Source organism: Parasteatoda tepidariorum, chromosome 8 (genome assembly GCF_982258835.1).
Source record: "Parasteatoda tepidariorum strain Cologne lab strain chromosome 8, Ptep-v5.0, whole genome shotgun sequence".
NCBI lineage: Eukaryota > Metazoa > Arthropoda > Arachnida > Araneae > Theridiidae > Parasteatoda > Parasteatoda tepidariorum.
The window spans coordinates 39,023,306-39,046,936 of record NC_141762.1 but is presented as its reverse complement, the minus strand read 5'-3'; the positions used below and the strand labels follow the sequence as shown (position 1 = coordinate 39,046,936).

Here is a 23,631-nt window from a genome sequence, read left to right as displayed (position 1 = left end):
ATATTAAAACAATAATAATATTAAAATAATAATAATATTCTGTTCACTTTTAAAAAATAAAACTTTAATAAATTCAAATGAAAAATCAAACAATTTAAAGGTTCATTCACAATTTAATTTGTTTATGTTCGTTGAAAAAAACTAAGGTTTATATTTAAAAATAACATTTTTGAATTTTTGGTATGAATGGAAAATTAGTAATTTGAAAATGAAACTTTTTTTCCTTCTCTTTCACTGCCCTCAATTTTAGATCCTAAAAATCGTCCAGTTTGCCATCCCTATACACATTAGAGATGAGATGGGCTCAGCCTGAGTCCAAAAATCTGACATGGACTCTGTGGCTCGTTTACTGAAAAAAGGTTTCGGGATCGGACTCATGATAAAATTTCCATTAGCATTTTTACTACTTTTATATATATGTTTGGTTCAGTTATTAAGTATAAAAATTTTAAAATTTATAAGGTATAAAAAATTACAGCTATCTACTACTTCTGTTTGGTGCTTTTGCTTTTAAGAGGCCATCACTATCACAACTTTAATTTAGCTTAAGAGTTTGATTTTCATTTTTAATTTTTGTTTTAGTAGAGTTTCAGTCCTAACCTTATCAGGCATTATACATTGTTTCCAAATGAGTTAACATGAGTGAAAAGCAAATAGAGTGAGTGTGGTGAACAAACTGTGTTCAAATGACATAGTGAGAAATTCTATTAAGCCTCTTGAAGTAAAAAGTACATTCAATGTAATTGATAATAAAATAAAAAAATTTATACTGCTCTTAAATGTTACACTTTATTTAAATAAAAGCTTAAAGCATATTAAAAAGCAAATTATTCTTACATATTACAGTAGATTAAGAAGAGTGAAATAAAAATAATTCCAAAATTTAATGGCTTACAAATTTTGTTTCTGATTGGGAATATTGCAGCTGATAAAAAAAAATTGAATGTTTGCAGTTATTGAGAATTCCTCTTCGACATTTGTCAGTCAGAATTTTTTCATAACATTTTAAAAAACAGGACTATGGCAAGAAAAAAATCCTAGATTAACACCTGAAAACATACTAACAACTTAAAAATTTACCTCTTCTTTTTTATCAGCAGTTTTTTGAGAAACACTTAAAGATCCAGAAATGACATACAAAAGAGCTACATCCTCTACATTTTCTTCACGGATGATATAAGTATTTGCTGGTAATTCTTTCACAGTCACATAATCTTTGATGAAAGTGTCTTCCTACAATAGAAATAAAATATTTTTCCCAATGGCACATTAAAAGACAGTTGAATATCAACAAGATAACAATAAATCTATAAATAAAAGCAAGCAGCCCAGAAGCGTTCCCAGATTGATGACCGAGGATGAGCAGGGCATCAAAACAGGTGAGATAAGTTAATTTCTTCATGGAGATCACACATGGTATGAAAAGCATCAGGAACCACATTTGATGTTTATTCAGGCAATTGTGTCCAGTTATTAGACAAAACATGGCGAAATAAAATATAGAAATTATATTTATAATGATTCTACTAAATTTTGAAAACTATAGGTGCTCCAGAATCAGATCTTTGAAATTTCTGGGCCCTTTCTTATCAAAAGTGGGTCCAGATTAAAACCAGTACAGTTTCCTATTTTAAAATACACGTGAAGAGTACATATTTTATGGTACAAGTTTTTAAAGATACTATTTCAACCAAAAAGTTAAAATATAAAAACATTCCACATCTTCATTAGTTACAAAATTTTATGTGAAATAAATGAATTATTAAACAATGCTAGAAAAATTAAAACACAGAAAAGGAGGAAATCTACAAGATTTCTTTTCTTCAAAAACATAGATACAGATGATCTGTGATATTGGGTAGATAATAATTTCTCAACATCTTTTATCCATTGAATTAATATGCTCATTCATGAGCATTCCTTCTATCGATAGATAAAACTGGTAAAGAGTTATATTTGTAGAATTATGGCTTTTAATCACATACAACTAATCCATCACCTACATCAAGGAAAAGTAAATGAGTAATATGTCATTCACAGAATTATTTTATCCTTTTGGTGATACAGAAGTTAAAAAAAAATTTTTTTTAATTTCAAAGTTTAGTTAATTTTTACCAGCTCAAAATAATTCTATGGTACTCATCCTATTTTTTCTGTTCTGAAAAATTACCATCCTAGGGGACTCGTCATAACTTGATTTGGCGTCCTATCTACGAGTTTTTGGAATGTTTGATGCACTTATAACTCATAAGCGAAATTACTTAATTGCATATTTTTAAAAAATTAGGTTTTACTTACATCAAGGCCTAACTGCTGAATAAATCCTTGGACAGCAAGTGTGTGCAAATCTTCTTCAGCTGGAATAGGTATTTGCTCAGGAGGGAAGTAAAAACTGGCTTTTCTTTTGCGTGTACGCTTACTTTCAGACAAATCTACATCAGATGATACCTAAAAGACATTATTTCCCATCATTAGAGGATCTTTAGCAAACCTAAGTTTTAGACCATTAGATACCTTATCCATATCCAAAATTATTTGATAAGTATTATTTATATTTCTGCATATAAGCTCATGCTTTCTCTTAATAAGCACATTAAATAAATTCTTTTAAGATATATACCTTATTGGATCCTATTGTGGAACCATAATAATTGTGAAATAATTCCTAATAATTGTAAAACCACAAAACCTGCATGGTTAGCCCAAATGAAAGAAGAACCCATGATCTGTCTACCACTGAGGATATTTTAAATCAGCACTGTGCTCCAATACAGTTTTTGCTATGGATCTGTATCGACCAGTCATCCCTGGAATTCAAACCTGGGACACCTCATTTTAAGGTAAGTGCTCTATGCCATGAGTCACTGCGATTCAACAGAACATTTTGACAAAACTCTAAAAAAGCTATCAATAAAAATTTCTAGAATTGAAAATAAAGCTTAAAATTAAAATTGTATTAAAGTTAGTTATTTCATTAAGACATTCAGTGTCATGTTCTACTGTTGAGTTCAAAATTTTACTTACATTAGTTACTAGACATATATTATAAACTTCTTATTCTATTATTGTCAAATTATTTTATCTTACACTATGATTGGATACAGATGTTGTCATAGCATTTTGATTGTCATCACCATGTTGTACACCAGCATTTGATGTGTTTGAAGAATCAATATCTGAAAAATAATTAATACTTCATTTACAAAAAGCAAAAACAAAATTTGATAAATGACTAATTACATTTCAATACTTTTTATTTTGATCTGCAACTGAAATTATAATAATTACAGGACGTTAACACTTAAATAAAAAACTTGAAGCACCAAAAACATATTAATATAGACAAATATTATAAGCTTTTGTTTATCAAATTTTCTTTCTAAGATATGTCACAATAATAAACTATAAATTAAATTGTAAAATTTAATAACTTTTAAAATTTGTTAAATGCACTTTTCAAAACAATTAAAAACAATAGTGTTTTAAAAATACTCTACTACGACTATTATAGAATACTTTTACTAAATCAAAATTGCCCTAATTATATGATAAATAAATTACCTGAAGGAACTGTAGTTGATAAATCAGGAGGATTTGCATTAATTATTGTGCTGGTGCGGCGAGATGTTGACCGGGACGGGCTATTTTTTGGTGAGCAGGCTGTATTACGTCTTGTTACAGTGGATGACTGTAAAATGTCATTACACAATTAAGTAAGAAAATGTAACCAATTATTGAAATCATAATTTTTATACTGTATGCAGCATTTGACCAATGGAACAATAACAATCATTTGACCAATGGAACAATAACAATCTTTAAAGAAATTTTTTCACTAGCAAAATTTCATGCTTAACAACCCAACCCGACCTTTCTTATTTAATGAGAAAGTTATGTATTAACTAAAAAAATTTGACATAAATTTGCTCAAATGCAAAATATTAGTTCACTTGTTAATAAGAATTGAAAAAGGATTATAAACAGAAAGCAAACAATACAGAACTATTCATGAACTTTGCTCAACTTAACAACAAATCAAATAATTCAATCCTTCTCCCTATCTTAACCCCTGTTTCAGTAAATTAATAATTTAATAAAAATACAGTAATGAAATATAAATTATTCAAAATTGTTCTAATATTTAAAAATGTTATTATTAAATATTATAACTATTTCATTTCATTTTATTAAAATATTACTTTTGAAACAGCAAAAAAGTATTAATTAAAAACGTGAGAATGAAGAAAAAGGTTTTAACAATTTAGAATGACTATAAAATAATGCAATATCAATTGGGAAGAAACAAACACTAGATGTTCAATTAGTTTTAAGCTGTTGAATATAGAACAAAATAATTAACACTGTACTCAGTGATTTCATTTTGTTTACATCTATATGGATCTAAAAAGAAATACTGAGTCTAAATCTTCAAGAATCTGAATTTGCACATTTTAAATAATTTCTAGGTTGATTGTTTCAGCTGACAAGTTTAATGCTTTTTATTATATCAGTCATCTCTAGAAATGTCTCAAGAGTCAGTTTATTTATTCAGTATTAATTTGCAGGAAAAAAATATGAAAAAATATGAATATAACTTGTAAATATGAATATATTTACAAGTTACAATCTGAGGATGAATAAAAAAAATTTATGAACAATATATTGCGATATACTTCATTTTGTTATTGAAAAAATACTTCATGAGGAAAAAAAATAAGTCTCTTGTGTAAAAAGTTCACTACCATGTTCTAATTTTGAATCTAAAACTTTTATTACTAATAAAATAAAACACATCAAAAGTATTTTTTTCAAAAATTCTTCATTTTTAATTATTAAAATTTATAAACTAAATTTTAAATTTTCTTGGGTTTGCTTAAGAGTATGAAACATATTGTGAAACTAATTACATTACATCAATAAATAAAGATACATAACTAAAGAAAATGTTACTTACAGATTTTATTAGCTGTTTCGTCAACCCTAAATAATTATGAAGAGCTGTAAATGTAACCCTTTGCAAACGAACCATTATTATCTGAGCCACACGCACTAACGATTCAGGATTTTTTTCCAACAAGTTTTTAAAAGCTTCAACTTTTAATCTAAAATGTAATCAAATAAAATATATCAAAATTAACATTAAAAAAATCAGTTTATACAATTAATAAAAACATTTACTTTTGAAACGATGTGCATCAACCCTTGCAAAAATAAAACTAAGCAGCTTTTAAACAATAGTGAGAAACAATTCATTATGAATTTAGAACAATATTTTTTGTGTGTCTATTTTAATGAGAATTAATGCAAGAAATAAAGAAATATGAATAAAAAATAGTGATGAGTCGCCAAAATACATAGTTCAAGTTCTATTTTGCTCTTTCCTTTTTTCTAGCAGATAAAGTACAATTAAACCCCGCCATAGTGAACACGGTTTATAGTGAACTCCTGTATATAGTGAACGAAATGTTAGGTCCCGAGCCTTTGCTATACACGTATAATGTTATTTTTTGTGGATATAGTGAACCAAAAAAGTGAGGAAGTTGGATATAATGAACTTTTTTCTGTCGTCAACTGATTTTTTTCTTCATTTTTTTTTGTAATAATTTTGAAATTTTTACTTTAAAATAAATATATATACCGATTTTTAAAACCATTTATAGAGGGGAATTTAGCGATAAGCTTCTTTTATCTCACTTTCCCATCCCTAAACGAACCAAGCAGATACTTCCAACCCTGGCAGATAATGCACCTGTACGGCGTCAGTGGGATCAATATGAATTTTCAGTCAGGATAGCTCATCAGCTAAAAATTACTAATTTTTTTTTTTTTTTTGTAAGCAAGACGAAGAGTAATGATAAATAACACATTTTTCGCTACTAAATAATATTTTTCAGTCATTTATTTAAATAATGTGTAATAAAAGGGAGGGGTTTGGGAACGATTAGTTAAATTGCCTGCGGAACGGATATAGTGAACTCCCGGTTATAGTGAACCAAAATTTCGGTCCCTTGAAGGTTCACTATAGCGGGGTTTGATTGTATTTCCTTATTGAAAAACTTCTAAATTTAAATCAAATTTTTATAATGTAAAACTGTTAAAATATCTCTGCACATATTTACATTTAAATAAAGAAATCCATTATCATAAATTTACTAGTTAAGACAGGAACAACAATTTTATTAAATTAAACTTTTAAAAAAATGATTAAATTGAAATTGCGAGTTTCAATGCATCAAACATCCGCTTGGCTTGTAAATAAAACATTTTATCTAAGAATATAACTGTAAAGTTGAACTTTTGAGAGTAACATTGGTCACTTAATTAAAAAAGTTTCTTATATAGTCTGCAGAAAATCTATAGGAAAAGACTTAAAAAATAATTAACTATACCTCAAAACAAAACAATCCTCAAGAGCACGGGCAGACACTGTTTTATATGGAGCAATGCATCCCTATAAATAAAAATGAAAAAATTTAACTATTATTAGTAAATTAATATCTCAAAATGAGAGAACGATATCTGAAAAAGAATGTACAATGGGCAAAAAAGTAAATGAAACACCATGAATAATTTTTGATCTAATGATCAGAATTTCACCTACTGGGACCGAAACCTTATTGTTCGCAGGGGGCCTTGAATATGCCAATTAATTAGTGCAAACAATAATTTAAGTTATGACATCAGACACAGAAATGTACTTTCTCTGAATAAAGATACCTTTTTTGTTGGATTGGGACCTCTGATTTCAAAAATATAAGGGGTAGCTGCAAACTTGGAAATATAATCCCCATAGTTTGGTCAGGTGGGCGATCCAAAGTTTGGACCCCTTAATGTTAATTTTACTTTTTATGCATTTTGAAAACGGATTATAAGGATGCATTTTGATAAAGGATTATTGAAAAAGGATTATAAACAGTAAGCAAACAATACAGAACTATTCATGAACTTTGCTCAACTTAACAGCAAATCAAATAATTTAATCCTTCTCCCTATCTTAACCCTTTCGACACCCACAGTTTCAGTAAATTAATAATATAATAAAAATACAGTAACAAACAATAAATTATTCAAAATTGTTTAAATATTTAAAAATGTTATTATTAAATATTATAACTATTCCATAACATTTTATTAAACTATTACTTTTGAAATAGCAAAAAAGTATGAATTAAAAACATGAGAATGAAGAAAGAGGTTTTAACAATATAGAATGACTAAGAACTTTTCAAGCGAATTGAAAAATTTGTGTACAAAACTAATAAATTCATTTATCTTAAGATAATGTCATGAAAAAATAACTCTTAGTAAATAGTTATTATTTTTCATTGATTTATTTAAGAATGGTCAAAAAGGTTTTGATTTGCAAGGTACACAATTTTTTACATCATTTTAAAGAATGCAATTTTTTAAGGCAAAATACGAAATACAAGTGAAATATTTAGCGATTCATCATACATCTTAATAATTAATGCATAGTTTTTACAGGATAATTTCAAAATATTGAAACAAAATATATTAAAAAGAAGAATTAAAAAGAAGAAAATAAGTGCAAGTTTTGTTGTTAAATTTCAGCATAACTGGAATGAATTATTTCACTAATATTAATAATTTGATAAATAATGTTCAAATTCATAGACATTACATAGTTGAATACTGAAATTTCAAGCTTTTAAAACAATAATTTTGAATTATAACTGCAATCAATGGATAAGTGAAAGAATAATAAACATAAACAAAGTGAACATAAAATAAAAGTACAGTAATATTTGCCCCTTGAGTTTACAAGCATGTGTCCATGCTCAGTTTAGTGTGGAGTACAATGGAAAAAAATCTAAATAGGACATTATATCTTAAACTATAAATGCGATCAGTTTAAAATAAAAAGGGAGATAGTAATCATGATATCAACTTAAAACAAATGAAAGCTAATACATTACAAATAAATACACTGACAAACATATTTTCAATTTTCAACTCATGTTTAACAAAGTGGAAAAATATTTTTATAAAGGAGCAAAAAAGTTGCTTATTATTGTAAATAATAAAAAAAAACAGAAAAACTAAATTAAGGAACTTACAGTTAAAGCATCCATAACACTTAATAGACTAGTAATATTTTCTCCAGAAATAACTTCTTTAAGCACCAGTTCACTACCATCCTTTTAAAATATGTAGAATAAAAAAAGGCATAAATGTATGGAACAAAACTATATTTAAAGTAAGTTTAAATAAATACATACATTAAAACAAAAGCTTTTGTTTCTCTCAGATTCTTATTTGTTTTGTTTTAAATAAAATATCTCTTTACATGAGTTCATTCTAGGTTTATATAGGGACAGAGAGATGGAAAAAGAGAATACTGACTTAAGAGAATACTGACTTTATGGTGCAAGACATTTAACCCTTTCTAAACCTACTAAATTTGGTTTAGTGATGGTTATGATGGTTTGTTTGAACAAACAATCATAGACATAAAGACAAATATACAATTAAAGATGGTGGTGTAAAAATAAAATACATTTTATTATGAAACTCACAAAAAAAAAATTGCCTATAAGCAACCTTATGAAATTTGTATAATATTATTTCAAATTTAATATATCCATGAAATTTGCCAATTTACTACAATATAAGATCAGTATTAATCTTGTTTTTGGTGCATAAGAGAAGTCACATGTTTGGAACAAGAAGAAGGCCCTAGTGGCTGACATAGAATTGAAGTGTTAACATTATTTTTTATTACCGTGACTTTTTCATTTTATATGACTCCCTTTACTATATTTTTTCACTGGTTTTAAACAGTCGCAAATTGTCATATTATTCTTAAATAGCAAGTCACAGCAGTAATTATTACTATAAATTATTCCTGATATAGAGAGTGAATGAAAGAATGAAGAGAAAAAAGAATCACTGAATCAGCATATTCGTGAATCTACAAATACCAGTGAATAGGAGAATAATTGTATGAGATAACCAATTTGCTAATCAGTTTATAAGTAAACAAAAAAGTTATTAATCTATTATTCGGGTACAGCATTCAATTACCAAATTACATATCAAATATTTTTTTTCATATATTGGCTGAAATTTACGAATTCTCTCTCTTCAAGGAAGCAAGATTGAATAAATAAATAAAACCAAGCAAGAATTTTAAAAAATATAACAAAACTAATACATAGCATGGCTACCAGCATTCTCCATAATTTTTTACTCATGCAATGCTAAGTTTACACATGCAATAAATATAATCAATTGACTACTCTCTTTTGTGAGAAATACACTTTTTTATTGTTGAAATGAGCAATAATATTTGAAAAATGATAAAATCGAAAGCTTCATTATTATCAATAAAGAAAACAAAAAGGTAAACACAATTTCATGTTTACATTCATAAAGTTATGGGTAGACAACCACTTGCTAAGCTATCTTCCTCCTAATCAAAGAAAAGTTCTGCTATTTTTAAGAATCCCGACACTAATTTTTTCAAAAGAATAAGACACACATAACTACAATGTTCTCTTACTTCTCTATTTAACATATTGAAATCAATATTTAGTATTATTTATGATGTCAAAAACTATTACACTTCAATAAAAAAAATTTAAAAATTCTGTGTTTGCAAATTACAAAAGCTTCTAGTCCTTGTCTGCACTCTGCAGACAAAAGCAACCTCTACTTTAGGTAAGTATTTTGAATTAAAATAATTGTTTAAAATAAGACAGAAAGAAGTAAATTAATCTAACATCTTACTGTTACAACATTTTTGTCTACTATTGTGAATTGACCGTATACAGTGCTTCCATATGAAAATAACAAATAATTACTTAAAAATGTTTTTTATTTAATATTTAATCATTAAATAATGAGTATCAGAGCAGTAAAAAGAATTTATATATTGCTGACAAACAATCATTGCATACATTTCAAGGAATGAAAATGCTCAAATTTTTCATTATTTGCTGAGAATTGTATAGAGTCATGAATTTTCTTTTTCATATACATGGTCTAAAAAAATATTAGAAACGGTCAAATATCTTGCGAGAAATATACATTGAATCAAGAAGTGGAAAATAGAATGCAATCACAAATCAATATTTTTTTCAAAGCTATCCCAATCATACCAACTAAATTTTCTACCCCACCCCTAGGGAGGTAGAAGACTTTGAAATCTTAATTATGAATCCTTATTTTTTATTGTAGATTCGGGTTTTCCAAAAAAATGTAACCCTATCTGAATTTTGGTTAAGCATTTTGCTTCACAGGTGGGGCTGTAAACGAGTAAACTATAATAGAGAACAAATTGTTTAAAATGGTGTTATCTCAAACAAGCTTATCAAATAGAAAATTAAATAAAAATGTTTCCATATTGTTTTTAAAGAACAAAAAAGAAGAAAAAAAACACAAATTTCCTAACATGTTTTTTTTTTGGGGGGGGGGGTCATGAGATCCGCCTTTATAAACAGTTTGTACCCACCCTATTTTAATTTTCTTAGTTACAGCGACATCTGTGAAGTAAAATGCATAAACTTATAGGTCAAATAGGGTCTCATTTTTTCTACAGAATCCAAAACCAGTAATAAAAGATAAGGGTTCATACTTAAAATTTCAAAACTGCTTCCCACATTGCTCTCCAAGATATCATTGGATATCTTTTAAAAAAATATTGAATATGTCTATTTTCAATTTTTCAATTTGATGCATATTTCTCAAGATATTTGACCACTTCTGATCTTTTTTTGCCCACTATATAATGTAGACAACACAAGCAAAAAAATTATCCTTTTTTCACTAATATTTGTAAATAACTATCAACACAGGGTACTTAAAAGGCAAATGGTTCATTGAAAGATGAGAAGTTCAGCAATCTTATTTCTAATTGGGGGAAAAAATATTTCTTTGCTATTTTAATAAATGATAATTTTGACGATTACATTATTAATGAGTTAAGTGATTTCTAGAATAATTCTATTAAAAAAATATACATGCTTATTGAAACCAAATTTGTGCTCATTTATCTTTTTATTCAAACCCCATATAACGTACTCACATTTTCAGTAAGATAGACTACCAGTTTTCCACTCTGAACAACATATATGCTATCATCTGGCTCTCCAATTGAGAAAAGAAGATTACCTGATGGCACATGAAGAGTTTCAATGTGTTTACACAGTTGCAAAAACAATGGCTTTTCAAAAGATCCAAACACCCTACAATAGAATGAGAATAAATCAACTCACACAAATTACAGCTGTTACAGCACATACGATTTCAGAAAGCGAAACCAACCATTAAAATGAACCACAGTATATTAAATGAAGCAAAGATAAATTGTGAAATATAAATACTCTTTTTAAATTAAATTAATTTTTAAGTATGATAAATATTCATAACATATTAAAATTCTTTACTATACTTAAACATTTAAAATAAAATTCATGTATAAAATAAAGTAAAATATGTTAGGTTGAGTTTTGTTGTCTGTATCTGTTTATCTGAAAATGGCACAAAATGTCAAAATGAAGAAAATCAGTTTTGTAAGAATGAAAAGCCTTTGTTTCCTAATTTTTTAGAGACTTAAAAGCTTACTCCAACACTGTATTATCTGAGATTCTAAAAAATTGCAAAAATTAGGAATAATTAATTGATTTTAATAATTTTTAAAAAATTGGATTGGTGAATTTAAAAATAAAAAGTTTAAGAACTTTTAAAATATTTAGGCCATGGGTTTATTCAAAAGCCTAGATAATTCTTTACAGTTTAAATTATATCTTTGCCTAGGGTTTAAGACAATTGAACTGCAACTTTTTTTAATTCCTTTAGAGAAAAAAACTTTGAAAAACACCTTTTAGAAACCTTAAGTAACAATGCTAACTAAATCTTAAATTTAAAATGAATTATTTCAAAGCTTAAAATGCAGTTAGAGAAATATTCTAACATACCTTATACTTTTTAACATATACATGACATCTGGAGGTAACCTTTGTTCAGACTGTTCAGATATTGCCTCTTCCAAAAAGGCTTGAGACGGTTCCATCACTTTTAATGTTAAAGGCTGCTCTCCCTTCAAAGGAAGAATTCTAAGGAAAATATTAAAATTAGATACAATTTTCCATAAATTTTAAAATTAAAAAAGAAAAACATAAAAGAAACACCTTTTCAATAACATAAAATAAATTTTACGAAATATTTAAAAATATTTATTAATGTGAATGCAAGTTGACAATAAAAACATTAAAATAAACTGAAATATTTTTATTTTTAATAAAAATTATCAAATATGCAATCAAAATGTAAAAGTCATTGTTTATGGAGGGTCATGGTCTTAATATTTATATAGTTTTTATTTAGAATTCAAGTTGATAACGAAATGAATTACAGATAAACACAAATTTTAAATGCATTACAAAATCATATTAATCATTCTATAATTCCTTTTATTTAATGCAGAAAAAGTTAATACAATTTACATAGCAATTAAATATAGCATAGCATTGGACATAGCAATTAAAACATACTTGCGAGCAAGTTTTAGCACAAGTTGACGCTTTTTAAGACGAGGTCTATTTCCTGTTGCTTGAGTAGCTGCAGCTTGTACCTGAATTTAACATGTTCAAAAAAAACACATTAAATATACAATAACAAGAATAAAATCAAATTAAAATCCACATTTTAACAATTAGTTACATTGGGAATTATCATTGAATAATCATACACTCGAACTAACATTTAATATCACATTTTTGTCGAATATCCACTGCAGAGGAAAATTTATAAATGATGTAGAATTATTAAACGCCAACTCAAGTGAATTGAGCAAATGAAATGTATTAACCCTCTCCTACTCAGAGATACATTTTTACACTTCTAATAATTTAATTTTCGCCTGTTTGCTTTGCTTATTTATTTTGCTCAATGATTGCTAAAGCTACAACCAATGCCTTCTTAAATATAATTTATGCTTATTTACATTGAAAATTTAATAGTCATAAACTTTAAATGACATTTAATCACTTCATTTTTTAAGATCATTCTCAAACACAAGAGAAATTTAACTTTAACACAACAGATAAAATAAATAAAGCAAAAGATCAAATATCTTAGATTAAATTACAACCATAACAGAGAAAGATAATTTATGAAAGAATATTATTATCGAAATAGGTAATAACATTTTAAAATCAGGAATAAGCAATCATCATTACCAGTCTTGTAACCAGACTGTGGATAATCAAAAGTTCACAGCACATCAGGATTGAAAGGTTATGAGGGTTTTAACCATTAATTCAAAAACTTTTGCCAAATACTTACCACAAAAAAAATCTCAAATATTATGCATTTTAATTCAAACAAATATTAATAATGATATTCTGAATGATATCATTAACGCCCGACTTATTTTTACAGGTCATTTGTTTCTTATTACTAATATTTTACATTTAATCAGCAAGGTAAAAACACTAATTTTAATTTGTCTTGAAAATACAATTTTGATAAGTAGTTTTGATAATTATTTAAATTCCTAATTTGTCAAACCTATGTGTCATTATAACATACAGCAAATTGCTAAAATTCCAAGAATTTTAATAGTTGGTTGGAATTTTTCTGAGAATTTCAGATTTTTCCATATTTCCAGAGAAAGTTGTTACGCAGATAACAAACAGAAATACATAAAATAATTCAATTGACACATAATTAATGTCAACTATTAACATTAATTAATTAATGTTAACTATTACCTTTCTGAGCATTTTTCTTCCATAAAACATCACTTTGTCTCGTTTTCTAAAGCGAGCACGGGATGGTCCCATTAGTTTAGCCCGAACTGTTTCCACTATATAGTAAGAAAATAAACAAAAACTTTGTTTTGATGAAGAGAAAAAAGCAAAAATAATTTGTTTGTAATCAAGTTCATACCATGTTTTTCGTGGATTTTTTTTATCGATAAAATTTAAATAATGAAAAATGTATATAGGGAAATAAGAAAATTAATAAAAATTATATAAGAAAAAATCAATATTTATAAAAATGAGATTAAAATTTAATTAAAAAGCAAACTAATATGAAAAATTAATAAATTCTGTAATACAATGGCATTCGATAAAACTGGTATGGAAAAATACAAAAGAATAGTGGCTGTTTATGCATTTCAATTTAGGTTAGAACAAATAAGAACAGCTAAGTCATTAAATAAATAATCATAAATAAATTCTACAAATTTTTAGCTTTGGTAAACACTAGAATCTTTATTAATTGATAATACTAATCACTTTTATGTCAATACTTCAGTAAACACAAGACAATTCTAAAAAGTTTTTTTTATTATTTCTAACTGGAAAAAGGATTTTTTTTCCCCTCCTTCTTCCTATTTGAATAACATATTGTCAAAATTCAGCCCCACAAGAATTTTATTTGCAACATTCATATTCTTTCAATTTACTACTTCCTTTTTGCTATCTGAAAACAATTCTGTTGTACTTAACCACTAAAGTATTGCACTCCATATACTAGCGTCTGAACAAAGCAATAATAAGAAATTTCATTGCTATATCACTATAGTCTTAGAAAATTTTACCATTCTTGTGGTTAAAGGAATAACTGATTCAAAAAATGGAAGGGGTAGCTATTTGATTAACCCTTATGTATTAGATATCAAGATTTATATGAAGAAAATAAAATTTTCACACATAATTTCAAACAAAGCTCAACAAACTATAAATTTAATACAATAAATTTTCATTCTTTAATAATGAACCACATATATTAAAATTTAGTATCATCTGTATCATTTAGTATTAACTAATTGCTCAGCTGTAAACAAATTAATTTCATTTTTCTTCACCTTGATTATTTTGGCAAGGACTGTGGTTCACATATCATTACCTTTACATGTTAATCACATATCATTACCTTTATGTGTTAATCACATATCATTACCTTTACGTGTTAATCACATATCATTACCTTTTGTTTTCCATCTCCTTGAAGCATAAACTGCCAAAGTAACAACAAATATCAAGACAACCAACAAAGTTGACTGCAAATAAAAAGAAGAAAAAAATAGAAGAAAAAAGTTTATACGAATATGATAATAATAAAACAAACAATTGAAATAGAGTTAGATTTTAAATTTAAGGAAACAAAGTACACATGTTTAAGAATTTTTATTCTAAGGAATTAAGACAGAATGAACCCAATTCTAGGTCCTGAAAAATTCAATATTGGCTTATGCTTAAATACTGTAGAAAACTTTTACATAAAAAAGACTGAATATTAAGAACAAAAATTGATATACACTTTTGATACGAGAAATCTATTTTAATCATACTAAGTCAAATTAGTAAATTCAGTTTAAAAATTAATGTTTTGCGTGTAACTATAAAATATCAATACATTTTAGAGCTTATTCACACTTAATATGGTAATCTGCAAAAGCTAAAAATGAAGAGAAAATCTAGTCTTTCAACTAAAGTAAAAACCTATCAATATTGTAAGCGAACATAAGGGTTTGAGTTTCTAAACCAAAGTACAATTAAAAATACATGCGATAAAACCATTTTTTAAATCATTTACCCAGAATATAAATTTTTCATTAAGCAAATTTTTAAAGCTCAATCAAACATTTTTATAAATTAAATAATGAATTACTATTTATTAACTACAAATTGCTAATTAATAATAAAAAATATTGATGTCTTTTTTTCTAAGAATTTAAAAAACTAGAGAGTTCAATTTGGAGGAAAAAATTGTCTGAAAATAATAAAGCATTATCATAACAGCAAGATGAAAATTTAAATATATATTAACTTACAACAGTAGATGGAGTAAAAATATCATTTAAAGCTAAACTGCCAGGAGGCAGCCAATTAAAATAGTCTAAAAAATGGTGAGAGTAATAAATTAATAGATCCATCGCTTGCTTTTTTATTTCTGGTCAGAGAACATATTTATACTGTAGAGTTTCGAAATACGCGACATTTCACTTAAACTGATAAACAAGAACCAAGGCCAAGTTCAGAAATGTTTTGTAAATAATACATGAAATTAGCTGTTGCCATATGCGTAACAAAAAGTATTCTAACTGGTAACTCGCATATTCCCTCTACCCGCGTTGATATTTGGTCAATTTAGGAATTGGTAACTGGGCGGAGTGAGCTTGACGCTAGCTTTTATCCATCAATCTTCTTATAACCCTATATTGATTGTGTGACCAAACTTTTTCGCCAAAGCGATTGGCGTTGTTTAAACAAAAGCTATTGTTAGAGGAAGCCATTTTCTGTATTTGTCTGCGCGGGATTTCATATTTTATCATCATGAAAGTTTTAATTACAGGTAATTCTTATTAATTAAAAATTTATAATATTAGTGTACGTTTCATAGCAGTATATAAAAAAATTACATGAAATTTTTAAAAAGATTAATGAATTTTATTAAATATCTGTGAATACCACGCGTTAGATTTTAAAGTAAATAGTTTGTAAAATGTATGTATTTTAAGAAAATCGTTATAAAAATTCATTTATCAAAGTTTTTCTTTGCTTCCTTAGAAATCCTTTGTTTGATCTGCCGAAAATGTGTGAAGCAGTTTAGTAATGAAATTTCATTTAGTTAAATTACTTGATTTATGTTTATTTTAGTGACATAATACAGAGGTATCTTTTTTTTCTATGAAATATATTGCTAATTAAAATTTATTTTATGTAGAAAGATTAATATTGAATTTTCTTAAAAATAGTGAAGAGGGTTTTGATCATGTCTAATATAATTTGTTTCAATTTTGTTGTAAACTAATCTAAAAAAAAAAATTCTGAGAGAAATGGAACAAATTTAGATAATATTTATCATTTTCATTCACAGTTACTGCATTCATTATTATTCTTTTAGGTTGTCTTAACTATTGAATAAATTATGAGCATGCATACTTTCAAAAAAATTTTTTAATTCTATAGGTGTATCACATTTATGTGCAAAAAAATTTGTACTCAATAATTTGTTTTATTTAAAATACATAATACAAATACTATAATAAATTAGAAGATAATTCAGATTAGCAAGTTATCTTAAATTTAAGTTATCTTTATTGGATATTAATATGAAATTGAATTTTTTCAATTATTTAACTTCTCAAACTATATCTATAATTGTATTTTTTTCATTACCCTAAGATTTTTGACAGTTTACGTGGACAATGTAAAGCAAACTTTTCATATTTCTTCTTTCTCTTCATAAAATACTTTTTTACTAGGTGATTCCCTGGAGAAGTATTTGGCTAATTACTTAAATGCTGAATGAAAATGGGATATCGATGTTTGCACACCCTGGAATCGGTGTGGACAAATTAAGTGTGCAGTTGTGAAGGGACGATTGTGTTTTTGTCTTAATTCATGTTGGTAAGTTGAAATGTAATTTATTTACATATTTAATGATTATGTATCTAAACCATTTGTTGGCATTGTTAGTATCTTGTGTAACTATTCTAATTCAGATACTTATTTATTTTTTTATTAATATTACTTATGGTTGTGCTATAAAATAATAATTTATTTTGCTTTTCTTAAAAATAAAGGAACTAATGATGTGCAATTGGGTACAATGCCCAACTTTAAAAAACTGGCTTGTGTGGTTAATAAAATTTGTGGGGTTATTGGGGAGATTTTGTTTGGTTATCTGTGGGAGAATAATTCTGGGTAGCCAGCCGCCAGGAACTAATAAAAAGAGAAGGGAACTCAGAAGGTATAACTCGTAACCACCCCCGGACAACTATCTACATGTGTTTTGTTTTTTTTTTTTTATTAAATTTGCAAGTTTAAAATCTGTTTAGCACCTTGGCGATTGTAGTTGGCATGGCAGATCACAATACAGAAATATTTCTGAGTTGTTTTTCTCGAACGAAGAGTTTAGAAATTTCTCTTGCTGAAAGATCAGCGTATGCATCAACATTTTGTTAATCTTGAAAACGTCACTATAAAGCGATTCAATGAAGTAATTAAAACTTTGTGAATTTTACTTGGGCTAATGTTCTGTGAATCAGCTTTATCTGTGGATGGATGTATTGGTTAAGACCACATACATTTAAACTGCCAGGGCCATATTCAACTGGCAAACATCTTTGAAGAATGCATAGCAAAGTTGCTAAAAAAAGAAGTGTATTTATTCACAACTTTATATACTAATAATATAAAAATGTTGTAATCTTGTCTTGACATTTAGCCAGATAACCAGAACTCATCCCATACAAATAAGAAAGAGTAGTCACAGTCAGATATCTGTTTAGAAGAGATTTGGGTCCGTTAACGAACTATTCACAAAATATCTTTTCATAAAAACGGACATTTCACAAAATAATTTATCCTTTACTCAGACCCTTCACAAATTCGTTTATCTTCATTATTGCTTTGTTAATCGAATAAACCCTTCCGGGGGGGGGGGGAGAACGACAGATGTAATCTAAATAAATTTTGTCTTCGGCAGACACTTCTTCCTTTATTCGTCCGAAATGAATATTCTGCGTTCAGCAGTATAGGCAAAATACCAAATATTTGTGTGTTGCATCTCTAATTTAGTAGCAGCAATTGCTGTTTATTTTTTAAATTTTAATTTTTTTAATTATAATTTTACAGTGTTGGGCATAATCTTGTAAGTCTTTACAATTTAAAAACTCCTTGAAAAAGTTTTTTTTTTTTTTTTTTTGCAATAACAGACCCTATTTGCACAAATTCACAAAAGCAGGACCCTGGTTGAAAGAATGTGACTTAACATTTATTTTATATTCACAAATTACAAGTAATTTTTTTCCCAATTTTACAAATACGGACCTTTTACAGAATGTCTGGACAGATCCCTGACAGTACTTGAACAGATTTACTACTATGATGCTGTAAAGAAAAATATTCAGTAGAGAGTGTTTTTTTCTAATATTCTTATCTGTGCTACTTTACGCAATGCAGAAAATTTTTTAGATGCAATAGAATATTTTATGACTAGTTCTCTCTCAATGATTCTGGTTCTACCCTTAAAGGACAGAGGGAAGATTGTTTAGAGCATTGTACCTGAATTATAAATACTCTGCCACTTTAAATGCCTTTGGTAAAATATACTAAATTAATAATGCTAATAACGCTAATGAATAATGCCAATTGCTATTTCTAAATAGCAATGGTTAATAGCAACAAATTCAACACTAAAAGAGATTATAAAAAATTTTAGATTGTACGGAGATTGGTCTAATTCTATTCTTTGTTAGCTTAAATGAGATCTAGACTCAACAGAAGCTAATATGAGTGTCTCAGTTAGTATCTTTCTCTTTTATTACTATAATGTTTTGATTATTCGGAGAATTGTATATTTTTAACAGTGGCATTATACCTTAATCGTTGTGAGTTTTTTTTCCCCAACTGTATTGTTATAGTACGGATTGTTTACTGTTAGTACAGCACTGTTTATAAATTATTACAGTATTAATAAAATAATTAAAGTCAGAATGAATTAAATGATCTTTTAATGTTTATCAGTATTTGTCTTTAATCACACCGTGGTTAAGAAAAAGACAGTGCCCTACCAGTTAGTATATTCCTCTTTTATTAATAATATATATTCTTTTACTTTGATTATTTCAAAAATATTTATTACTTTTGTTTTTATCAGTGGCATTTATTGCATTCTAAATAAAAACTAATTTAATGTTTGATCTAGATACTAATAAGTTTAGAAAATTAATTTATGATTTTATTTTTTATTCTTGTAAAAGGTTTAGAAAATAATATTCATTAAGGAACTGGTGATGTCGACAGAATTTAGATGATTAGATACTAAAAAACTGGGAACAGTGCAATCAAACCTGAACAATGGACAAACACATCAACATGTACTGGCTCATCATTAAAAGTCAGCGTGGGGATAACACAACATGCACATTCCATGATCCATCATGGACTTGTGCCTTTAAGAAGCCTACGTGGCTGTCTCTAGGGTAAACAGTGACTCAACAGTGCACACACCAACTGAACAATTGGCTGTGGGGTCATTTATGTTGTGTAAAGAAAATATAATAAAATCTGTGCTGTGACTAACTATTAAATGCTGTGATGTAATGTCCTGTGATTGTCTTGTTCTTAAAGCCATTAGTCTTTATATGTAAACCCTGATTGATGCTGCAATAGAAATATTAAATAATATTAATCAGACACTTTCCCTCTCTTTCAGATGTAAGTAACCTGACTAAATTGGGGATCTGCAAAAAGAAAAAATCGAGCAACAAAGCTAATGTTGCAATAATTTACACTCCTTTTTTATGTCTTGATTTTAAAGTGACAGATGTGTCAAATCCCCGAGTATGAGTTTGAGTGATGCTTCCACCCAAAAGAGTTGTGAGACCACTCTGAAAGTGTCGCAAGTATGCCATATGCGTGGAAAAAGATGGATATGCCAGATTTAATAATATTTAAAAAAAATTCTGTTAATCTGTGCTTATAACTTAAAACTTATACTTCTGTGCTAAATGTTCTTTCACTCTGTAATTCAAATTGATTCAAACTAATGTATGCAATCCTTTATTAGATTCACAATTTGAAGAGTTGTGCTTTTATCTATATACTTAACCATTGGTTGAAATCTTAACAAGGTATCTTGATTACAATATTAATTTGAAGCAACTTGTTCTCTTCTAGCTTTTGCCTGGATTCTGCTGATGATTCATGTTTGTCCCGGGGAATGGTCTCACAGCATTGTCTGCTTAAAGCTTTTCTGTGAGATATATTTACCAGGACTTGATTTTCTACAATGGTTTATGCAGTCTCATTTAGTTTGAAGAATATCTCTGTACCGTAACAAGATAACATTTCAGTCATTGATTTTGCTATATGTATTAAATATAATTGTATATTTTTTAAATTCATAAAAATAATTAAGCTCTTTATTTTCCGGCACGGTTGTCAGTTATTAATATAACTGAAGTCTTTGATTGGATTCTGATCCACTGTAGAATTTTAAAGTAACATGATTTCTATTTTTTTATCTAGAAAAATGCTTTTATTTTACAGCTGACTAAGCAGACAATAGCATAGCTGCCAACTGTTCAGAATTTTTCGGATTTGTTCCTAATTTTTAAATCCAATCTGATATTTTTATAAAAATTCTGAATTTTCATAAAATTTTTGATTTTAAACCAATCCTTTTTTCTGATCGCCACAAGCATGCATCCTGTGATTATTGTGCTAAAGTAATTTTTAGTAGCTTTTTATTGGAAAATATTATTCCAATAGCTGTCTGTTGCTGATTATTTCACTACATTATTATTTTTGGAAATTTTTTTTTTGTAGTATTTAAACACTTGCATCAGAAATATTTGTTTATGATGTAGATTATTATTTACCAGTGTTTTATAATTTGGAGATAAATAATTATATATTAATAGGTAATGTTTGTTTTTAATATATTATACCGGTATTCCTAATTATAAAACATTAATATTATAAGTTTCCCACAAAAGATAGTGTTTATAGTTTTGTTTTACTAATTTACATATTTAAATATATGTCTATTAATGGTATGATTTAATAATTAAATTTTTATCTTACTCTCGTAATTAGTGCGTATAATTTTGTCGCATATAGTGTTCCTCATTTTTGATTCCTAAGGTTGGCAGCTATGCAATAGTTATAAAGAAAGACTTAGCTGCTCTTTTTCTCAGGATGATGCCACTGGTAGTGGTCATAGACCTTATATGATTGCATCTGCAAGCACCTTCATAGAGTCAAGCTAGTTACCATACTCTGTCTATTGTGTAAGAACAAAAACAAATATACGTGCTTCAAATTCTCAGATCCAACTTGAATAAATTTTTTTTCTTCCTTTTTTATACTTTTTACATATGCTGTACTCTTACCACTAAAAATAAATATATTCAAAAGAAAATTTATCTCATTTATTTATTCTTTCTTGAAGATGTATATCAAGAGAAAGATACTATTTTATAGTACATATGTATCCAAGGTGCTACTACTATAACACTGCAACTATTTCAGTTTAAATGAATCTCAAGTTAGAATTTAATGCTACTATATTTAATTAAAATTTTGAAAATGCGTTCAATAGTACGTTTAGAAGTTATTTGACTAAAATATTGATAAGTATTGTACAAGGGCTAGCTCTTGACCTGAGAAAAAAACAAGAGTTTCGGGAAACGAAAAGCGTTAGTTAACTTATTTTTAACGAACTGTAATTCAACTTTTTTTTATTTTCAACTAGCTGAATATCCACTCTTCGAACAGGATTAATAAAATCAAAAAAACAATAACTCGGTACTGAACAACCCAATGAAATCGTGGACAAAACTGAACGGTATATACTGACAAAATTAATAAGCAAAAACATAACAAAACCTGTTTTTTGTTGTTCAGCCCATTAAAATTGAGATTAACTGTATTCAACATTACTAGGCATAATATCGAAATTAACCATTAACTTGGAATTTTTGTAAATAAGTAATTTTTTTAATTTATATAATAGGAATTACCCATATTAATTAAGCATCATTGGCGACAATAATAGTATGGCGCTTGTTTACGATTAATCTATACGAATAAGTACCTGAACTCCATAAATGTTGCTTTTTGTAACATAATGGCTTGCTTTTTTAGTATTTCAATATGCATCTATTTCATTACTTAAATGAACTGAGCGTCAGCATTAACACTTTGACTCAGAATTTTCATTAAATATATTTTTTTTCATTATTTCTTTGTATTTATTCATGTCAGGATAGGTGAGAAATAAATTTAGAAGTTTAATAATATTTGGTGAGATGAAATATAACGTGAAACACCATGTCTTTTCCTGCATAAAAAGTCAAATATTTCAAACGCGGTTCACTTCCAAACAATTTAACTAATATGCAGTTATTTAAATCTTAGCGAAACAGTTATTTATAATTGAAACTTCTTTAATTTACAAAATCATTAATACATTTTTGAATATGAATCAAAAAAAGATTTTTCCAAACTAATTATTTTGAATTTTATATTTCAGTAAAATATATAATTCCGTAATCTAACAAATATTTTTTATCAGCTGTTTGACTTTTTATTTTTAAAGAGAGAATACCAAAAAAATATATATATATTCTTACTAGGAATTAAAAGGCCAGAGAAAAAGAAAAGAGGGACAGCGGTTAATAAAACTGAAGTAATTTTCTACGTTTTTCCTAAGCAAATTGTACCACTTTCCCATTAATTTTGCCTTTCATTGCAAAAGAATTTTTTTAAAATTTTAATTACCGCTGTTTTTAAATTATTTACTTATACCGAAACACATTTTGACAGACGTGACAAATTAAATACGTGATTTCAGATAACTTTAGAGATAATTTGGTGACATAGTGCTACCACGTAAATTTTTTTTTTCATTGTTGTTGTTTACGTCGCACTAAAGCTGCTCAATGGGCTATTGGTAACGGTCTGGTAAACATTCCTGACAATCATCTGAAGACATGCCATCACAATTTTGAACTCTGCCGAGGTGAGGCTCCCTTCGCTTCGATAGACCGACGACATGCGCGTGAAGTCAAGTACTTACGTATAACATTTTAACGAGAACCAATACCTCACACCCTCGGTCCCTTCACAGATTCATCCAAGT

General features: G+C 27.4%; 1 protein-coding gene and 1 long non-coding RNA gene across 4 annotated transcripts in view; one reads left to right on the top strand and one right to left on the bottom strand.

The window, feature by feature from the left end:
* Nucleotides 1-16,041, bottom strand: part of sws (patatin like phospholipase domain containing sws) — a 57,674-nt gene extending 41,633 nt beyond the window's left edge. The window contains exons 1-13 of one of the 3 annotated variants that reach the window (XR_015428710.1): nucleotides 15,809-16,041; nucleotides 14,962-15,034; nucleotides 13,737-13,831; nucleotides 12,516-12,595; nucleotides 11,940-12,077; nucleotides 11,048-11,207; nucleotides 8,079-8,159; nucleotides 6,390-6,451; nucleotides 4,955-5,102; nucleotides 3,562-3,688; nucleotides 3,088-3,176; nucleotides 2,299-2,448; nucleotides 1,081-1,233 (exon numbers count right to left, since the gene is read on the bottom strand). Coding sequence is in view for 2 of the 3 variants with exons in the window: in XM_087150139.1 (XP_087006265.1) it covers nucleotides 1,081-1,233; nucleotides 2,299-2,448; nucleotides 3,088-3,176; nucleotides 3,562-3,688; nucleotides 4,955-5,102; nucleotides 6,390-6,451; nucleotides 8,079-8,159; nucleotides 11,048-11,207; nucleotides 11,940-12,077; nucleotides 12,516-12,595; nucleotides 13,737-13,831; nucleotides 14,962-15,034; nucleotides 15,809-15,910 (1,458 nt within the window). In the remaining variant the exon portion in view is untranslated. The remainder of the gene's footprint in view (nucleotides 1-1,080; nucleotides 1,234-2,298; nucleotides 2,449-3,087; nucleotides 3,177-3,561; nucleotides 3,689-4,954; nucleotides 5,103-6,389; nucleotides 6,452-8,078; nucleotides 8,160-11,047; nucleotides 11,208-11,939; nucleotides 12,078-12,515; nucleotides 12,596-13,736; nucleotides 13,832-14,961; nucleotides 15,035-15,808) is intronic. The other 2 variants (XM_087150139.1, XM_087150138.1) reach the window with 2 other exon arrangements.
* A 168-nt stretch (nucleotides 16,042-16,209) lies between these two features.
* On the top strand, nucleotides 16,210-20,395 carry LOC122272974 (uncharacterized). The gene is made up of 3 exons (XR_015428709.1): nucleotides 16,210-16,329; nucleotides 17,243-17,387; nucleotides 20,200-20,395. It is a non-coding gene; the product is annotated as an uncharacterized LOC122272974 (long non-coding RNA).
* Nucleotides 20,396-23,631: the final 3,236 nt, after the last annotated feature.